General features: G+C 52.2%; 1 protein-coding gene across 1 annotated transcript in view; it reads left to right on the top strand.

The window, feature by feature from the left end:
• The window catches only part of LOC144947723 (phospholipid-transporting ATPase ABCA1-like), a 73,883-nt gene extending 60,700 nt beyond the window's left edge, over positions 1–13,183 (top strand). The window contains exons 35-48 of the mRNA XM_078877042.1: positions 109–286; positions 1,420–1,535; positions 1,837–1,984; positions 2,559–2,682; positions 3,260–3,389; positions 3,610–3,730; positions 4,831–4,893; positions 6,966–7,072; positions 8,741–8,882; positions 9,376–9,510; positions 9,839–9,942; positions 10,363–10,455; positions 10,902–11,145; positions 12,692–13,183. Of these exons, the coding sequence (XP_078733168.1) occupies positions 109–286; positions 1,420–1,535; positions 1,837–1,984; positions 2,559–2,682; positions 3,260–3,389; positions 3,610–3,730; positions 4,831–4,893; positions 6,966–7,072; positions 8,741–8,882; positions 9,376–9,510; positions 9,839–9,942; positions 10,363–10,455; positions 10,902–11,145; positions 12,692–12,787 (1,801 nt within the window). The 3' untranslated portion in view covers positions 12,788–13,183. The remainder of the gene's footprint in view (positions 1–108; positions 287–1,419; positions 1,536–1,836; positions 1,985–2,558; positions 2,683–3,259; positions 3,390–3,609; positions 3,731–4,830; positions 4,894–6,965; positions 7,073–8,740; positions 8,883–9,375; positions 9,511–9,838; positions 9,943–10,362; positions 10,456–10,901; positions 11,146–12,691) is intronic.
• Positions 13,184–20,502: the final 7,319 nt, after the last annotated feature.

Raw genomic sequence — 20,502 nt, 5'->3', positions numbered from 1 at the left:
GACACTGCGCCGCGCGCCTTTCCCGCACGGCCTTTTACTTCCGATTCCGTTCGGGATGGATTTTTTGATTCCGTTCCGACGACATGCCGCGTCCGTCTCCTTCGGCAGGAGGTCGTCGGGGATCGACGTGGTGGTGGCCATCTGCGTGATCTTCGCCATGTCCTTCGTGCCGGCGAGCTTCGTGCTCTTCCTCATCCAGGAGCGCGTGAGCAAGGCCAAGCACCTGCAGTTCGTGAGCGGAGTCAACCCGGCCGTCTACTGGATCTGCAACTTCGTCTGGGATATGGTGAGGGGTGGGTGGGTGGAGGGTGGAGGGCATTGGGGGGTGGGGACGCGGGGGGGGGTGATTTTGATGAGAGTGGCAGCGAGGTGACGTAAGGGGGCAGCACTAATTTACTTGGAGAATGCTGTTACACGTGACCGTCACACATTGAGAGCGCCAGATAAGTTACACGTGAGGTGGACGTCAGCCCAACGTAGCCACAGAGCCGCGTGACAACCGGTCCGTGCCCGGCAAGCCCTGACGGACTTCACAGCCGGAGATGGCGGTGCGCCATTAGCCTCATGCTCCCTGCATTCACACAGCGGGGCTCTCGCGCAGTCGTACCGTGTCCCATCCATGTCCAGGAGCGGCACACACACCCTGTCCTGGTGACAACGGGAGCGGCACACACACGCTGCCCTGGTGACACCAGGAGCGGCACACACACCCTGTCCTGGTGACACCGGGGGCGGCACACACACCCTGCCCTGGTCACACCGGGAGCGGCACACACACCCTGTCCTGGTGACACCGGGGGCGGCACACACACCCTGCCCTGGTCACACTGGGAGTGGCACACACACCCTGCCCTGGTCACACCAGGAGTGGCACACACACCCTGCCCTGGTGACACGGGGAGTGGCACACACACCCTGCCCTGGTCATACCAGGAGCGGCACACACACCTTGCCCTGGTCACACCAGGAGTGGCACACACACCTTGCCCTGGTGACACCGGGAGCGGTTCAACTGAACCCAGGCAGCACGAATGTCACGGTGACACTCAGGAGGGCGGCGGTGGTGGTGAGACAGGGGAGGCGGCGGTGGTGGTACTAATGTAGCGACAGCGCTCGTGAGGCGGGGGGGGTGAGCGATACTCATGAGAAGTTCAGCACTCGTGTCGCGGGATGTGACCGCTCTGAGAGTAACGTGACGGGGGGGGGGGCTGGGGTGGGGGGGGGGGGGCTGGGGCGCGGGGGGGGGGGCTGGGGCGGGGGGGGGGGGGGGCTGGGGCGCGGGGGGGGGCGAGGGGGGGCAGCCCCGAGTTGTCGGAGTGACATCGTCCAGCACCGTTTGAAGGCACTCGTTACGAGAGCGGACACGCTCGTTGTTCTTGTCATCGAGCATGCGTCCCTCGCGGCGTCTCCCCCCCGCAGTGCAACTACGCGGTCCCCACCGTCATCGTCATCGTCATATTCCTCTGCTTCCAAAAGCAAGCGTACGTGTCCGCGGCGAACCTTCCCGTGCTCATCCTGCTGCTGTTCCTCTACGGGTGAGTTGGCCCCCCACGCGGTCGCCCCCCCCCCCCCCCCTCGCCTCGCGTCTCCCCAAGTCGCCGTCGTCGTCGTTTGCAACGCGCTGTTTTCCTCCCCGGCAATGTCTGCTCTCCGAATGTATGTTGAGCTTCTTTCTAAACTTTATTTTAGGGTCAGGATCAAACCCACGACCTCCTGCACACCAGGCGAGGTAGTCAACATCTGAGATATTGGCCGTGCGAGAGCTTGCGCTCGTGCGTGGCATCCGCCCGACGTGGACTCACGCGGCCCCCGTGCGCCGCTCCCCCCGCGCCGCAGGTGGTCGATCACCCCGCTGATGTACCCGGCGTCGTTCATCTTCTCGGTGCCCAGCACGGCGTACGTGGTGCTCACCTGCATCAACCTCTTCATCGGCATCAACGGCAGCGTCGCCACCTTCGTCCTGGAGCTCATCAAAGACCAGCCGGTCAGTCCCCCTCGCGTGCCGTGATGGCCTTCATAGGTGCTGCTCGCCAACAGCACTTTCCCCAGCAGCCTGTTGCAGGCCATACGGGGGACCTTTGTGTCTATATTTATGTTTTTTTTTATGTGTGTGTGCCCTCGGGAGTCGTAGTGCAGCGGTTAGCTCGCGGCCAACACCGGTGACGATAGTCTGAATCAGCCCTGGGCCTCCCATAGGTCGACTCGGCCTCAAATGAGTACCTGGCGCGGTGTGTAAATATCGTGTGGTGATGGCCACCCACCCCCTCGTGTGCCGTTTCAGCCTTCATAGGTGCTCGCTAAACAGCACTTGCCCCTACAGTCTGTTGAGGCTATACGGGGGATCTTTGTTTTTTTGTTGTGCCCTGGACTTGTGTATGTACATCCAAGCACACAGATGTATGTCTGTATATATATATAGTGTGTGTGTCTTTATCTCGGTCACGTGGCCTTGGAGTGCACTTGGGCTGGCACGAGTACCGTGTCATCGTCGTCATTGTTGTTGTTGTTGTCATCGTCGTCGTCGTTGTTGTCCCCGTTGCTGCGACCCGGTGGAGCAGGACCTGCAGAAGGCGAACGACATCCTCCGCGTGGTGCTGCTCATCTTCCCGCACTTCTGCCTCGGCCGTGGCCTCATGGACCTCGCCAAGAACCAGCAGCTGGCCGACATCGGCGCGCGCTTCGGTACGACGACGCGCGCACCCACACACGCGCTCGTACGTACGTACATACGCGTTTGTACGTACGTACGCGGATGTACGTACGTACATACATCCTTGGGCGCAAGAAGAACATCACGCAGACGTATGTACGTACGCGTGCGTGCGTACGCACACGTACGTACGTACGTACATACGTGTGCGTGATGTTCTTCTTGCGCCCAAGGACTGCGTGGGGGGCGGGGAGGGACGGTTTGCCCCTCTGCGGGCGGTGGCCGCTATCCGTCCGATGCTATTGCGGAAACGTGCTGCGATGCCCCCCCCCCATCGCGGACGTCACAGATCATGGGCAGGGCGTGAGCCACGCAAGGGAAGGGATTGAATGCGCGACGGCGGGGGGGGGGGGGTGGGGGGGAGGGGAGTCCCATGAAACTATAACAGCCCCGTGCCCCCCCCCCCCCGCCCCTCACAAACTCAATGCAGCCCAGAGCGTACGCCGAAACACAAATCCCGATGTTAATTTGTCTTTGCAATGAGTTTCCTCGTGACCCTATGATCGTGGACGACCCCGCTGCCCCGTGACCCCGTGCGACCCCCACCAGGCCAGAACTCGTTCAAGAACCCCTTTGAGTGGGACGTGGTCGGGAAGAACCTCTTCGCCATGGCCGTGGAGGGAGTCGTCTTCTTCACGCTCACACTGCTCATCCAATACCGCTTCTTCGTCAAGCCCAGGTGAGTGGCACGGCCAGTCCTCCACCGCTCTCTCCTCTCTCGCTCACTCCGCTCTCGCCTCTCTCTCTCCTCTCTCGACGCTTTCTCTCTCTCTCTCTGCACTTTGTTTCTCTCCGATCTCTCTCTCGTCTCTCCCTCTCTCCCTCTCCTCTGTCTACGCTCTCTCTCTCTCTCTGAGCCATCACCACGGTGCGTGCCGCCCCCCCCCCCCTCTCCCCAGGCCGGTGAAGATGGAGCTGCCTGCCACGAAGGACGAGGACGAGGACGTGGCTCGCGAGCGGCAGCGCATCGCGTCCGGCGGCGGCCTCACCGACTCGCTCCGCATCGTTGAGCTCGTCAAGGTGATCATCAACCCGTCCGTGTGGCCCCCCCCCCCCCACCCCTTCTTCCCTTCCGCCCGCCCCCCCCCCAACTGCATTATTGCCCCAATTGCGGCAGCTCTCTGCTCACCGTTAAAGGGGGGCTCCATTGGCAGAGGTGACAAAGGTAAAGGCGCAGCCCTGCAAGTGCTCGCTTGTTCCAACCGGAGAGATCTCTGGCTGCCAAGTCCATTGTAACAGCACGGACCGTTGTCAGAGGCGTGGGACCTAAGACCTGTGATTGAGCAACGGTTGGCTACGCACGGTGCGAGCGGAGTTCAATGTCCATACGCACGTGTGGGTCGTGGATAATCACAGGGAGGTTAAATCCAGGGTCACGCCGTGACCCCTGGACAGGTCGACGCTCGCTGCGTCCCCGTTGGCGGGAGATGGAACCGGGGACCTTGTGCTGTGGCACCACGGCACCATCCAAATGATGTCATTGGTGATGTCACGATGACATCAGATTATTTCCATTGGTAGTATTACAGTGAAACCCCTGTTAATGACCACCCTTGTTAACGACTAATCGCTTAACGACGGGCCTCCACAGAGCCCAATGTGTAGTGTATAGTGTAGTGTATAGTGTAGTGTATAATAGTGTATAGTGTAATGTATAGTAGTGTATAGTAGTGTAGTGTATAGTAGTGTATAGTGTAGTGTATAGTAGTGTACTGCCTCCAATAGAGCCCAATGTGTTCGCTCACCGACCATTCCCCTGTTAACGAAGGGCTGTTGTAGGTACAGTAAATATAAATTAATGCATTGATTAACCACGTTTCTTTTAATATAATGTGTTTATAATGTTAGTATATTTTATGTTTTAATATCCATTGTTTAAATACGTACGTGAGAAAAAAAGTACGTGAGAAAGGGGTCACTTTTGATGCTATCGGAACGAATTAAGCCTCTAGCGTGTATTTGCTATACTCGCTTAATGACCAAATCACCTAACGACCGGTTTCGTGGAACCAATTACCGCCGTTAAGAGCGGAGGGTGAGGGGGTGGGGGGCAGTTCTCCTGCGTTGCTTTACCGACTGCAGCACTCACAGTCACCGTGTCCCGCGTCTCCCGCGTGCAGATCTACCGCGGGAAGAAGAAGGCTGCGGTGGACCGCGTCTCCGTGGGCATCCCGCCGGGAGAGGTGCGCCACGTAACCAAGCGCACGCCCGTCGGCCAGTCGACACCTTGACACTCTCTCGCTCCGAGACGTCTGCAAGCGGCAGGGTGGGGGCGTCCCGTTCACCGCCGAATCCAAGCGGCCCGGCGTACATTTTATTCAGCGCTGTTTCATCTATGTAATAAGACTCTTTGAGACGACTTCTGGAACCCGTCTTTTATTCACTTTGGGTTACAGCTACTTCACGCTGCTGGTAGACAACGTGAAGTGACAGATAGACCGAGAGAGACGCACTGCCACGTGGCAACTCGGAGCCCCGCTCCCACGTGGCACCTTCCTCCGTTGGTTCCCGTTCTGACCACGTGTCGTTCGTCTCCACCCCTATTTAATCCCCGGGTCACGTGGTACGCTTCAGCCAATCCTCGTTAGCCTGCGTCGAATCTTCCAGGCTCCCTCGACAGCTCCCGGGACCACGCCCCTGACTCATCTCCCCATTGGCTGAGGCCAAAGCCAGAAGAACCAATCCCCATAGCTGTCACCCTTCCATCACGTCAGGGCCACGCCCCCAGGCTTCCCCCCATTGGCTGTAAACCAGGACCGGCAGAGCCAATCACCATGACAAGGTGTGATACGTCAGTGAGCAGGATATATTCTCATATTACATCTACATAACAAAGGCTCAGTCCCATTTACAGCAGCCGCACCTTAACAACTCTGGCACCTCCCAGCTCAACCAGTCTACACAACAAAGGCTCATTCCTAGCAGCAGCCTCAGCCGCACCAACCTCACAATAATAATACAAAACTCCGATCCAGGTGCCTACCTTGGCTCCTCCTCCCCTCAACCAGTATATACACAGTAAAACCTTGGATTGCGAGCATAATTCGTATATCAAAGCACTCGTATATCAGTTGTGATCACGTGACGCTCGGCAGACAAAGCGTATACACGCGCTACTCGTATTGCAAGACCTCGCTCGTTTATCAAATTAATACTTATTTTAAAATGTTGCTCGTCTTGCAAAACACTCGCAGACCAAGTAACTCGCAATCCAAGGTTCTACTGTACAAGGACGGGTCTCTTAGAATTTCTCTTACTTGATACAGCTATCGTGCTGTGACGGTTCCACCTGAAGACGGAAGCTTGTGTTGCCTCCGAAACGTCGTGATTTTTATTTTACTTTTATTAATTTTTATTTTATTTTTTACCTACGTGACTTTACCGAAAAACCTAAGAGTAGGCGTGGCGCCGTCGTTTTTAGAGACATTCCCTCTGTCAAATGTTTCGTGAACTTTCCTCCAGGACACCCCACCCCTTCTCACAGGGCAAAGCGTGACCTCCAAAATGTAACATCGCGCCGTTCATGGCGAACCGTGGCGAGCTTTGTTTTCTTACTTCTGCGTACCAGCTGTAGGCGCGGCCACGTGAGTGACCGGCCTGCGTGTGTACGCGCGAGTAGAGGGACTCCTCGTTGTAACGCGCTAGGAGATGCGTGCCTGAAAAGTGCCACGGCGAGCGAAAGAAGCGGTAAGCGAACAACGCTTTCCCCACAAATCATGTGGGGACGCTAAAGTTTGGCGAGATACGGTGTACTACGACGCACGTGCGGTGAGATGGCGGGACAAATAACTGAGGGTACGCCGCGGCATTGCTGTGTCACTCCGCTCAGCCGAGTAGCTCAAGAAAGTTTCAAGTTTATTTATTAGGTGTAGCCCTGTGAGCCATTCGGCTCTTGAATCGGGTGCAACCGCAACGAACAAAAAACAAAAACCAAGAAAAGACATCAAAATATTGCAGAAAAAGCACCGTACACCAACACTGTGTGCAAAAATCCCATTGGGATGCAAGTCGTCAAACAACGATCGTCAGAAACCACGCGATAATGGGGGGCGCGTTCTACGTTGTGCAAAAAAGTGTTCCCAGAATGGAAGAAAACCGCGTTATAGCGATAGCGCGTTGCATGAACACCGCGCGTAAAGCGAGGACCTGCCGTGCATACTTAAGTACGTGCGTACGAGCACACGCTCGCACGCTCGCGACGGTACGCGTCGGTAAACGAGCGGACGGGCGTGCGGGTCGTCTCTCTCCCCCGCAGTGCTTCGGCCTGCTAGGCGTGAACGGCGCGGGAAAGACGACGATGTTCAAGATGCTGACGGGCGACACGGACGTCACGAGCGGCGAGGCCTTCCTCACGGAATACAGGTGACGGGCGGATGCACCGCGGCACGTGGCAGAGGCCAGCGGCTCGAGTGAAACACGAGAGGGCATCGTGGGATGTTCACAAGTTGATTTCCCACCCAGTAAAGCACCGTTTTTCAACGGTAACTCGGCCAAAAATGAAAGCTCCAAGCAAAGTGGCTCTTCACGTGTAAGCTTATAGCAGCCAAATAATCTAGAGGCCATGTTGTTGATTCTAAAATGTGGAGGGGAAAAAACCGGAGGACCCAGAGAATAATCCACGCGCCCACAGGGAGAGCATGCAAACTCAACATGTACAGCAGGCATCAGCGTCGAGATCGAACCCATTACCTCCTGTAGACCAGGCGAGGAAGTTAACATCTCGCCACCGTGGCAGCATGGAGTCTTTAATTTTCCATTCAGGAAGGAGATGTGAGTATTCCACAATTTACAGATGTTACACTTAAACTCGAGTGAGTCCGTTTAAAATAAAATTATAACAAAGGCTCTACCTTGTCTGGCAATAATGCTGGTGTTAAGGTGTTAAAACACCAAAATAGACACATTATTCCAGGAAGGCCAAAGCCTTTTTATGATTACACGCTTTTTTATTTAACTCAAAAAATAAATCTTGTAACTCAATTTTTACACACTTCCCAATGTGATATCGACTGCAAACTTTGCATAGGTGTGTCATGCTGATGACAACACGATATTCTATCATAAAAAATCCAAAACATATATTTTAAAACTTTTTACACGCTTTTATTTAACTTACTGTATTGTCGTATCCAAAATTTTTGTAACTCAATTTCAACCGTATTTCCAATGTCGTATCGACTGCAAACTTGGTATAGCTATGTCATACTGATGGCAATACTATATTCTATCATTAAAAATTTTAAAATATATTTTTAAACAATATTTTTATGGCTTTAATTGTCCACGTTTACGGCTCTAATTGTCGACGCTCAACTCACGTTGCCTGTAAATCACCACGTGGTCCCTGACGTCACGGCAAGCCTCGGGAAGCCACGCCGAGGGGCGGGGGATGTGGAAGGAGGGGAGGGGCGATGGGGGAAGGGGGCAGGGGGAGGGGCAGCTCAGACAGTACATTTCATTAAAGCGTTTTTTAAAAGTATTTTTTAATATTTGTTTTTTTCACCTTAATACAGTACTGGCAGTCCCATGGCGATAACAGCACCATGCCTGCACACAGCTGCTTCTTGCCATGACTATCATTATTGTTTGTCTTTAGCGTCTTCACAAGCGTCAGGCGTGTGTGGCTGCCTCCCGTGTGTTTCTGTTCTCCTCCTCGTCCCCGTCCTCTTCCTCCTTGCTTTGTTTACACTCCTGCCTGGTCACTCGGTGGACTTGGGTTCCCGTCACTTATCGCTCGTCCGGCTTGCTGGTCCAGCGAAGTCGTACGTGAAATGTCAGGTCGCAATTACGATGGAACGGTTCCGCGCGCGTCGCGTCCAAACGCGTCGTCGTGTTCATTGTAGAGAGGCCGTCTGAGATCGACTCTAGGCCATGATCGTCTTTGTCTCGAGACCTCGATATTTCCCGTGGGCGGCCAGTCGGCCGAAATTTCGAGATATTCCTTTCGCCCCCAGCAAACCATTGTTCACGTAACCCGAGTTTGTGTTTTTGGTGTCATTTCACACTCCTCTCCGTGCCCCCACGCGCCAGCATTCTGAACAACATGCGGGAGGTGCACCAGAACATGGGCTACTGCCCGCAGTTCGACGCCATCAACGACCTCATCACGGGGCGGGAGCACCTGGAGTTCTACGCTCGCCTGCGTGGGGTCCCCGAGAAGGAGGTGGCCACGGTAGGTGCCCAGCGGCGACCCTCGGGGTTTCTCTGCAGTGCCGCCCCATTTTGATATCCACCCATTAGCTGCCAACCCCATACCTCTCAGCAGCAGCAGCAGAGCATGGTTGGCATGGGCCGTGATGCTGCAAGACATTGGGACAAGCTGTGCTCTAATCCTGCCGATGGTTAGCATGGTCGGCTACGTACGGTGCGAAACAAGTTCAACATGCATGCATAAAAGGCGCTTCCAACGATATCATCCAAGGCGCGTTGGCGTCACGTGACCAGTTCACGTGCGCAAATCCACCAATCGCGGCCATCCGACCGCAGAACTTGACATCGTCGCCCCTTTTTTTTTCCGTAGCCCCCAGCGCCCGGCGGTACCCCCCATACCGCCGGAGGCCGTGGCCGTACCGCCCGCACGCTCGGTAACCACGAGAGCCGTTTAATCCCCAACGCCCCCCCCCCCCCCCGCGTTTCCATTGCCGGCCGCGCCTACCTTGCGTCAGGTGGCCGAGTGGGGGATCCGCAAGCTGGGCCTGATCCGCTACGGGGACCGCTCGGCCGGCAGCTACAGCGGTGGCAACAAGCGCAAGCTCTCCACGGCCATGGCGCTCATCGGCTGTCCTCCCGTCGTCTTCCTGGTGAGACGCGAGGGGCGATCGTATTGTTGTTATTATTCCATTTTCACACGCTTGTTGAGCACGGGCCCAAAAAAACGCCGGGCAGCCAGCGATGATCAGAGAGTTGATACGTTTCGCGAATTTGGTGGGTGTATTGGTGCGTGATTGAGTGAGTGAGCGGGTGAGTGCGTTGTTGAGACCTGCAGTGTGGTGGTGGTGGTGGTGGTTGCACACGGTACAGGTGAGATGAAACGGTCGGTGTCTGGGGGACCGAGTGCTCGCCACACGCGGAGGGCTGATCACGTGGAGGCTGTGGGGGCAGACGCTCGAACGGTTTTTGTCTCCGCAGGACGAGCCGACCACCGGGATGGACCCGAAGGCGAGGCGCTTCCTGTGGGACTGCATCCTCAGCGTCATCAAGGAGGGGCGGTGCGTGCTGCTCACCTCGCACAGGTACCGCTCCCTCGCCTCACTCGGCCACCCAACTGCCCACTCAATCACTCACCCACCCACTCACTCAATCACTCAGCCACTCACTCACTCAATAACTCACCCACCCACTCACTCAATCACTCAGCCACTCACTCACTCACTCGATCACTCACCCACCCACTCACTCAGCCACTCACTCACTCAATAACTCACCCACCCACTCACTCAATCACTCAGCCACTCACTCACTCAATAACTCACCCACCCACTCACTCAATCACTCATCAACTCACTCACTCACTCACCCATTCACCAAACCACCCACCTACTCGCCCAATAACCCACCCACACTCACCAACTCAGCCATTCACTTATCCACTAACCCAATCACCCACCCACTCGCTCACCCGCCCGCTCACTCTCCCGTGTGCCCGTGTGCAGCATGGAGGAGTGTGAGGCGTTGTGCACACGCATGTCCATCATGGTGAACGGCAGATTCCAGTGTCTGGGCAGCGTGCAGCATCTCAAGAACAAGTGAGTGGGCGATCTGCATGTGGCAGAGACAAAGATCCCCTAGAAAGCCTTTACAAGACTGTTGGGGCAAGTGCTGTTAGCGAGCACTTAATGAGGGCCGGCACGGCACACGACGTCTACATCGCCGCCCCAGGTGCTCATTGTAGGCCGAGTCAACCTAGGGGAGGCCCAGGACCGGTTCAGATATTCGCCACTGGGTGTTGACCGTGAGTTGTAATCGAGCTGCACTACCGCCCCAGCAAACACACTCGCACTCACAAAGACAAAGATCCCCCCCATATAGCCTTAACAGACCGTTGGGGCAAGTGCTGTTAGCGAGTAGCACCTATGAAGGCCGGCACGGCACACGAGAGGGTGGGTGGCCAGCACCACGCACTCACAGCACCGTTCGGTTTCCCTGGTGACGTCGCTGGGCGATGGTGGCGGTGGTGGTGGTGCCGCTGCAGGTTTGGCGACGGCTACACGGTGACGCTGCGCGTGGCCGGCTCCCCGCCGGTGCTGCCGCCCGTCGAGGAGTTCATCGACTCGGCGTTCCCCGGCAGCCTCCTCAAGGAGCGCCACCACAACATGCTGCAGTACCAGCTGCCCTCCGCCGAGTCCTCGCTCGCCAAGATCTTCAACCTGCTGGCGCTGCGCAAGGAGGAGCTCAACGTGGAGGACTACTCCGTCTCACAGACCACGCTCGACGAGGTGAAGCCTGCTCCACGGCCGTCGCGCTCGCGGTGCCCGAAGCCCGCCCTGGTTAATACTGCGGGCGTCTTGAACGTAAACCGTAGGGGGCGATGCGGTGGCGAGATGTTAACTATCTCGCCTGGTGTACAGGAGGTGGTGGGGTCGATCCCGACTCTGACGCCTGTTGCTGTATATTTGGAGTTTGCGTGTCTCTCTCTCATCATCATCATCACGGTGGCTGGGAGATGTTAACTACCTCGCCTGGTCTTCAGGAGGTCGTGGGTTCAATCCCGACCCTGACGCCTGCTGCTGTATATTTGGAGTTTGTGTGTCTCTCTGTCTCTATCATCATCATCATCACGGTGGCTGGGAGATGTTAACTACCTCGCCTGGTCTCCAGAAGGTCGTGGGTTCAATCCCGACCCTGACGCCTGCTGCTGTATATTTGGAGTTTCCACGTCTCTCTCTCTCCCCGTAGTCGCGCGGCTTTTTCCTCCACATCTTAGAATCAACATGACACGTTTACAGTAGTTGGCTGCTATACATTTCCACGTGATTATCAGCCACTTTATTGAACCATCATCTGTGGCCAGGTCACTTCTGAATAAGAGCTATGTAGCTCAGTGGGCCTGGTAAAATAAAAATTGTAGATTTTTTTTTGTGGTGACAAGGCCGAGCGGTTGCTCGTTTTGCCGCTCATTGCAGATGATCGCTGTCCGAGTCCCGATGGCCGCCCTGGTTAATACTGCGGGAGTCTTAACTGAAAAGAGTGTCAATATTTGGATGTATGTACATGCATATGAATGTGCCGTTAGCTCCTCACGATTTCGACCACGATAAAACAGAGACGTGTTTTCACAATTGGGGCTGTTCAACGGCTCTTCCTTTTTGTTACTTCCGCCTCCTCCAAGGCCCTTTTCCACTGGCACATCTGAGCCGTGCCAGAACCAAACCGTGATGCGCTTGGGCTCCACAGAGGGTGTCTAAGTCTGGCCAAGGAGCCAAGCGGGGCCAGGGGCCTTGGTCGAACGTCGCTTCAGTGCGCGCAACTCAAACATGGCGTCAACTACAAAGGTCCCCCGCCCGCCGTGTAGCCTCAAGAGACTGTTGGGGCCAGTGCTGTTAGCGAGCAGCTAATGAAAGCCAGCACTGCACACGAGGGGGTGGGTGGCCAGCCCCACGCCCGGCCGAGTGGCGATGTAATTACGCACCGCACCAGGTACTCAATTGAGGCCGAGTCGGCCAAAGGGAGAAGGCCCAGGACTGCTTCAGATAATCGTCACCGGTGTTGGCCGTGAGCGGGAACTGCCGTGTCCTTCCCACGCGCGTCAACTTGCCCATGGCTCACGCGCGTGGAGCTGCAAGGCCTCTGGCTCTACGGTGGGGGGGAAAAAGCAAGAAGCTCGCGCCTCCCTGAGCCACGCCGCGCCACGCGGGGCCGGCTCTACGCTGGCCTCGCCCGCCGCTCGATCAGCCGGTCGCGACAGGGCGACCTCGGTCATGTGCGCTGGAGACTCGCGCGACTGATCGCCGTGTCTCCCCGTCCCGCACCCGCCCTCCACAGGTGTTCGTGAGCTTCGCCAAGCACCAGCACGACGGGGAGGAGTGGGAGTCCCTGATGAACCAAGCGACGATGCAGCAGAAGGACACGGAGCTGTGAAGGCGCGCGGCCCTTCCCGACGGCTCACCCGCGAGTCGACCCCCCCCCCCCCCCCCACGGTTTTATTTTTTGCCCCTGATGCTCGAACCGTGGGTCACCCACGGTGGTCAGAACTTCTTACCGCCGTTCACCACCGGTTCGAAGGCGTCGCTGGGAGAGGCATTCCTACGTGTTCGGTGTGAGGTGCGGGTATAGAGTTCCACGGTGGCGAGATGTTAACTCCCTTGTCTGGTATACAGGAGTTTGTGGGTTTGATCCCGACCCTGACACCTGTATATTTGGAGTTTGCATGTTCCCTGCCTCTCTCTTCTCCCGTAGTCGCATGGACTTTTCTTCGGGTTCCTCCGGTTTTTCCCTCCACATTTTCAACTCAACATCATGCGTTTTAGTGTTTGGCTGCTGTCAATTTAAACGCGCTAATAAGCCACTTCGTTGAGCTATCATTTGTGGCACTTCTGAAAAGAAGGCTAAATAGCTCAGTGGGCCTTACCTGGTCAGATAAAAAAAATAGTTGAGTTCATCCGGGTCTGTTTGGGTTGCCGAGCCAGAGGATATTACTTACAGCCTGCACACCACATCCAGTATACGTCTCACTATCGCTGCAGCTACAGTGCGCGTGCTTACACCAGTCTACCAAGTGACCCAGAGCGTAGTCGGTGATAAGTGAAAAGCTTCGCTCCCGAGACATCTAGAGTTGACTTCCAGCTTGGCCGAGATGGATACCAACTCTTGACATGTCCCCCCCCCGCCCCCACGCCATCCATACGATTGTGGAATCTCCAGGCCGGGCTCGGGGTTTCAAACAGGAAATGAGAACTGCGAACTCGCCGACCTGAGCGCTAACACAACGTGGATCCACAAACTTGCCGCTCCAATTGGTGAAAGTTGACACTGCAGAGCCAGAGGCCTCCACGCGCACGGGCAATCGACGCGTGGGAAGGACACGGCGGTTCCCGCTCACGGCCAACACCGGTGACGATTATCTGAAGCGGTCCTGGTCCACCTCCGCTAGGTCGACTCAGCCTCAAACGAGTACCTGGCGCGTTGTGTAAACATCGCCATGAGGGAGACAAAGGCGGCCAGGCGTGGTGCTGGCCACCAACCCCCTCGTGTGCCACAGTGGCGGCCTTCATAGGTGCTCGCTAACAGCACTTGCCCCAACAGTTCGTTGAGGCTACCTGGGGGGGAGGGGCCTTTGTCGCACTTTAGAAATACGGCCTCGTGTGCTGGAGATGTCGTTGCGTGGAGCATTATAGGCACTCGGTGAGATTAATTTTATTGTTATTGCTTGTGTAGACTTGCATGGACTTTCGGTTTTAAAAAAATATATAGATATTGTTTATGCTACAAAGTAATGGGCTCTGTTCCTCCGCAGATGGCTGAGAAATGTTTTAATGAGCCTCGTCGTAACATATAACAGATCAACAACCAACATCCACCCAATCCCCAATTTCAATTGTCGCCACGAGGCGAATTGTTGCTATGTAATCACTGGGCAGTGCCGCTTTGTCAGAAGGGCTGCATCTTGAAAAATACGAAAAAAAAATTCGAGATTTTCTTCGCGGTTTCAAATTGTCTCTGGGGAGGGTTTACGCTCGGCTCGCGATAGATAACAAAGTCGCGTGATCGGCAGAGGAGCGGTAGATTGGGTGGCCGTGGCTATGTACAAGTTGGCGGGGCTGCCACCTCGCCGTGTGTCCCGGTTGAGCCTCCCAGGAATGTGGTAGACTGTGAAACTACTGGCTATCTGTGAAACTACTGGCCATCTGTGAAACAAGAGCTTTGCATTTCGATTTAAAGCTTTAGTGACTGCAGGGATTCATCTTCTTGGTTCTTTCGGTAAAGTCACGTAGAAGGGAAGTAAGAAAATAATAAAAATAAAACATAATCATTTTATTATGTTTTATTTTTATTATTTTATTACTTATAAAATAAAACATAATTATTTTATTATGTTTTATTTTTATTATGTTATTACTTCCCTTCTACGTGACTTTACCGAAAGAACCAAGAAGATGAGCTTTGCAGCTACATCGGATTCCTCCAGTATAAATAAAATATTCTGTTGTAGTAGGTTTTTACCCTTTTAAACTGGTACAAAACTGACACCTTTATTCAAGGCATCATGTTTGCAATAACCACAACACAAGTAGTCAAAAAAGCAAACAAAAAGAAGCAACTCTGATAATGATAATAATATGCACTGTCCTTGAAGTTGATTGGTCCACACCCGAGACGGCTTTCTTTAGAGCCTAGTCCCCATTGGTGTTGGACCAGATGACACCAGAAGGCGTACAACTCAAACACAGTGCAATATCAGAGTCTTGAGAGCTCGGGGTAAGCATTAACACTAGTGTTAATATCATTATCAGAGTTGCTTCTTTATGTTTGCTTTTTTGACTACTTGTGTTGTGGTTATTGCAAACATGATGCCTTGAATAAAGGTGTCAGTTTTGTACCGGTTTAAAAGGGTAAAAACCTACTACTATATTTTGCCACTGGTAAAAGCGATCTCATAGAGTAAAATATTCTGATTCTGGGATCCGCACGTTGTTCACCACGACCCCCTTGCAACAGAAACGCAGCCCGTGCGCGATTGCGCAGTGGAAGAAATACAAAATCCTCTTCCAGTGGAATTGTTTTCTGTCACCTGGCAACTTTAATTAGGTGTTGTCTTTAGGCAGCGCGAGACATCAGAAGAAAAAAAAACGCCGACTTAAAGAATGTTCCCAAAGCGTCATCATTTTGCACTTTCAGATATCGTACACGTATATATTGGAATTTATTATATAAAATACTGTTATTATCAACGTAACTGATATATATATTCTACAGAGCGTCCGTGAGTTGCGTTGTTATTATTTTTTTTATGGTAAATTATTAATCTCTTGGGGATTTGACCGTTGAAAATCTTGTGAAATGTGTGAAAGGATTTTGAGTCCCACGTAGGCTTTTGCCTAATGGCTCGGGTTAGAACTTGCGCCTTGGCTCAGTGGGCCTTACCTGGTAAAAATAAAACGTTTTTAAAGTTAGTTTTAACTTGCCCACAAATCCATCGCATCAGCCCCGTAATATAACGCCGTCCACATACAGCCAGCCCATCTCTCTATCCACTGCTGAATGACAGCCTCCCAACGCCAAGGGCGGGTTTCTTGGGGGCTGTTTGACCATACTTCACCACGCTGGTCACTGCAGGTTGCTGAAGGCCCGTAGGCATACAGTACAACAATGTATTGTGCTGCACTGCCCTCTGTTGCCCACGGTGTAACCCCGCAGCAGCCTATAGCACCTGTGGTGTGTGGCGGTGCTGGTCGCATATCGAATTCGCGATCGAACAATGAATCGTCCGTCTTCTTGGTTCTTTCGGTAAAGTCACGTAGAATGGAAATAATAAAATAATACAAATAAAACATAATAAAATCATTCTCACGACGTTTCGGCCACAACGCAAGCAGCCGTCCTCAGGTGGAGAACAGGTCTGTCGAGAAGACAGAGTCTGAATGACACACCCCAGGCTTGGAGCGTCTATTTAAGCTGGGATGGAGGGGGGAAGATCGCCTTGACAAAAGAATTTGCATATCAATAGGAATTTAGCAAATCGAAATTTAATGATTCGTCCGTGTCGCGAAGCTGCAAATTGTTTTAGCAACAATGACGACAAGAATCGCATTTATGAAGCGCCTCTCATGGAGGACCTTAAAAGCGCTGTTACAAGACACGGCGGCAAATATTCAGCGTACAAATAACTCGTGAAACAAACAAGTAAATAGATGTTCATATTAACGGCTACTATTTTATGAGATATGGTGCATCCTGGGTGATTTGGTTATAGGAGCATCTCGGAATCACATTCTTAGGTTTTTTCGGTAAAGTCACGTAGGTAAAAAATTAAAATTAATAAAAGTAAAATAAAAATAAAATAAAAATCACGACGTTTCGGAGGCAACACAAGCTTCCGTCTTCAGGTGAAACGTCGTGATTTTATTTTATTTTTATTTTACTTTTATTAATTTTAATTTTTTACCTACGTGGCTTTACCGAAAAAACCTAAGAATATGAATCCTTGCAGTCACGAAAGCTTCAAATCTAGAATCTCTGAATCACATTACATATCGCTGCGGTTGACACAAAAGTGTGAGCTATTGGTGGTCCCACTTTTAGAATCAACAGCTGATGGTGCTGCAATGTGGCGTTTGTGCATTATCCGTGTCTAAATAATAAATATATATGTTGTGTAAAACTTTGCGTGACGCCGTCGTCATCGTCGTGAGCCATGTTCCATCCACTGCTGGATGAAGGCCTCTCCCTGCCATCGGTCTTGCCATGCCCCAATCAAGCACTTGCATGGCAGCCCTTCTGGATGAGGGCCTCCCCACACCGCCGTTCACGTTGTGGGGGCTATTTGACCATACTTCACCACGCTGATCAGTGCGGCATTTTGGCAAGGCGTGGGAGCATAGAAGTACAACTGCACAGTAATTCCTCGTTGAACGCGGTAGGTGCGTTCCTGAACAGTGCCAAGTTAAGCGAAAACTATTTCCCCATTAAACACATTCCTCCTGCGGAGGGAGCTGGTAGGAACGTTGGGTTGCTCGGTCAATGGCCAGGGTCAACGGCGGCGTGGTGTATTCGGCAAATATGCCCGACTGTGAGGGCGGGCACAAGCCGGCGTGAGTAGGTTAAATGTTGAGTTTTATAAGGGCACCACGGGGTGACCAGCCCCTCCGCACCCAGCCCCACCCCTCCCACCCAGCCCCACCCCTCCCATTTTTGGATGCACGACGGACGGACGGACACAATAATCCCCTGTGGGCTGGTGTAACCAGGAGGTTCCTACCAGTATAATGTTAATGATAACATTTGGCGGGATACGATGTACGACTACTACTACTACTACGCAAGCACACGTAGTGAGATAGCGGGACAAATCACTGAGGGTACGCCGCCGCGTTACTGTATCATTCCGCGTACTGTATCACTCCGCTCAGTCAATCAGCTCAGGAAAGTAGTTCTTCCAACCGCTCAGAAATCGGATTATAACAGGACGCGTTCCGCGTTATAACGGGACGTGCCTTCCGCGTTATAACGGGCCGCGCGTCTTGTGCGAAGTGTTCCCTAATGGAAGGTCCTCGTGACAGCGAAAACGCGCTACAACGTCAAGGCCCGCCACGCGTTAAGCGAGGACTGTCCCTACTTTGGCTGCACTGCCACTCAACTGCCCAACACCGCCTTACGCTGACCACCACACAATTCCATCACCCCACTGTTCATATTGAAGTTACACCTAAATAATAATAAAAGCTCGTACTCTATACACGTACGTACGCGCGTGGCTGGACATCAAAATGAATTTCCGTACTGTTATTGCGCTTGGCACGTGAATGTGGAACTTCCAAGCACTGGCCTCGGCTGGTGCCCCATTTGCCACCTGGAGGAGCCAGAGGCGCGGGGGGTGGCTCGTTACGTGGGGTCGACGAATGACTTACGATGTCAGGTTTTGGAAAAGCTGATTTTTCAGCCCCTGGACTGCGGGTTACCACCTGCCCTGGCCCCCCCCCCCCCACCCCGCGTCACCGTCTTCTTGTTGAGGCCAACTGCTGTGCTTGAGAATGTTTCTCCGCTTAAATTTCGATGTAAAGCTTTCGTGACTGCAGGGATTCATCTTCTTGGTTCTTTCGGTAAAGTCACATAGAAGGGAAGTAATAAAATAATAAAAATAAAACATAATAAAACAATAAATAAATGAATTCTTCGCATGAGGACGGCTGCTTGCGTTGTGGCCGAAACGTCGTGAGAATTATTTTATTGTTTTATTTTTATTATTTTATTACTTCCCTTCTACGTGACTTTACTGAAAGAACCAAGAAGAGGTTTCTCCGCTTGTCACTAAAAATGCAATATTTCACCCCCTCCTAGAAGCTCGGAAAACCCTACAGCTGCTACTGGGGCAAGATTAATTAGAGAATCTATTGAAATTGAAAGAAATACAAATTTTAACCTTTCGGACAGCTACCGACTTAGTGCTACGTGGAAGCGAATCATCAAATAATACATTATTTAAATGCATGCCTATACAGGCCACCATACTTCAATAGGGATTACCGTTGCTACGGCTATTTTAATACACACAATGGACAGGAAGGACAAGATCAAAGGGTTTGCATAATGCGCATGCATAATTTTCTCGTTATTAAGTTTATTCAATCCTTCAACAACAACAAACACCATCAAAACATTTAGTAAGTTTGAGTATAAATTGATTCAATGTAAACTTTGGCACGTTAACAAAAAATTGCGTTTGCGTTTTGGAAGAAATGTATCACATTATATTTAATTGTGACCGTGCATGTTGCTATGTTGATATAAATGGACAGCAGCAATGCACTATGGATAGTATTCTTCAGGGTACGGGGGTAGAAGATTAACTGTTCTTTGCAAGATTACGATAACCCAAGGTATAGCCAACGAATATCGTTTAAAGTATTTGTTAAACTTTTCTCTGGCTTTGATGCAAATACAAAAATTTCACATTCGTTAACACAGCATATAAATGTAAACCACACAGTCAATTATAGAAAGTAAAATCATTCATCACAGAGAGAACGGTAGTATTTTAAAGGGGTCCTTGCTACCACACTCCTTTGCAAAGGCAAACGAAACCCTGCAACGCGATTTGCTAGACCACGCATCTCCTCCCAACAGCGGCCGACTAACCCACTGGCTCAAGTTCACTTCACTTGCCACACGTTTCACGTCGTGCGAAATGGTTGACACTTGCATTCGCCGGTGTTTTTTTGTTACGGAGGATCTCTGGAGACCTCGCGACCCCGACGGCTACGAAGCTCTTCCAAAGGTGAGGAATAATGCAGCAAAATGAGGCACGCGCAAGGACACGGTGGGAAATGTAGCGTTGCCCAAAGGGGGTCAAGAAAATAAAATGTAATAACTGGAAAAGCTACGGTGACTGCAGCTAGCTAGCACTTTTGTGATGAATGTCTAAATGTCATTATTTAATAGCAAAAAAAAACAAATTGCTTTTTGAGTCGAACAACTAACGTGATCTTTTACGTCATCCTGGGTGTACGAAGGGACCGTCTCCACTGGAAAGTCACCTTGTGAAAATTGTTTAAAAAGGAACTGCATTGCTTGTGTTTTTTTGGTGACATTCCAATGTACCGACTATTCGTTGCAGCTGGCAAATCCATAAATATAGGTTTTTGGGTTAGATCACGTAAATATAAATGTGTCGTTAAAACCCGCCACCACCCAACACAGCCGCTTGTCACGTAAACAAAACGTGACAATTCGTTACTAGTACAGCGACGAATTGGCATGTGTAACCCAAAAACCTCTTATGGATATTGGTCGCGAAAGCCTTTGTGTCAAACAGCTGGCAATTGTCTAAAGTCCTTGCATGATGGTCGGCGAGTTGTGTGGTCGAGGCGTGGAGCAGTTCTTGACCTTGCGCATTGTAAACGATGCATCCACCGTGTCCATGCAGGCGTGTAATGTGACGACAGCCCGCAGTTAATGTTTGTGTCATATTCTCTTCTTTAGCAAAGGCGCAACTATATTTGATAGTCATTAATCACCATGCCACCTCGTAAATCTCCAGAGCTTGTACCACATTTAGATGTGGACTCTCGCAAAGGTTTTGTTGAGTTTCACGGTTTAAAATAAGACAATTCCATTCGCCTTTCACTTGTTATTTTTGT

This window comes from Lampetra fluviatilis, chromosome 46 (assembly GCF_964198595.1).
Source record: "Lampetra fluviatilis chromosome 46, kcLamFluv1.1, whole genome shotgun sequence".
NCBI classification, from domain to species: Eukaryota; Metazoa; Chordata; class Hyperoartia; order Petromyzontiformes; family Petromyzontidae; genus Lampetra; species Lampetra fluviatilis.
This window is presented reverse-complemented; position numbering and strand designations above follow the sequence as displayed.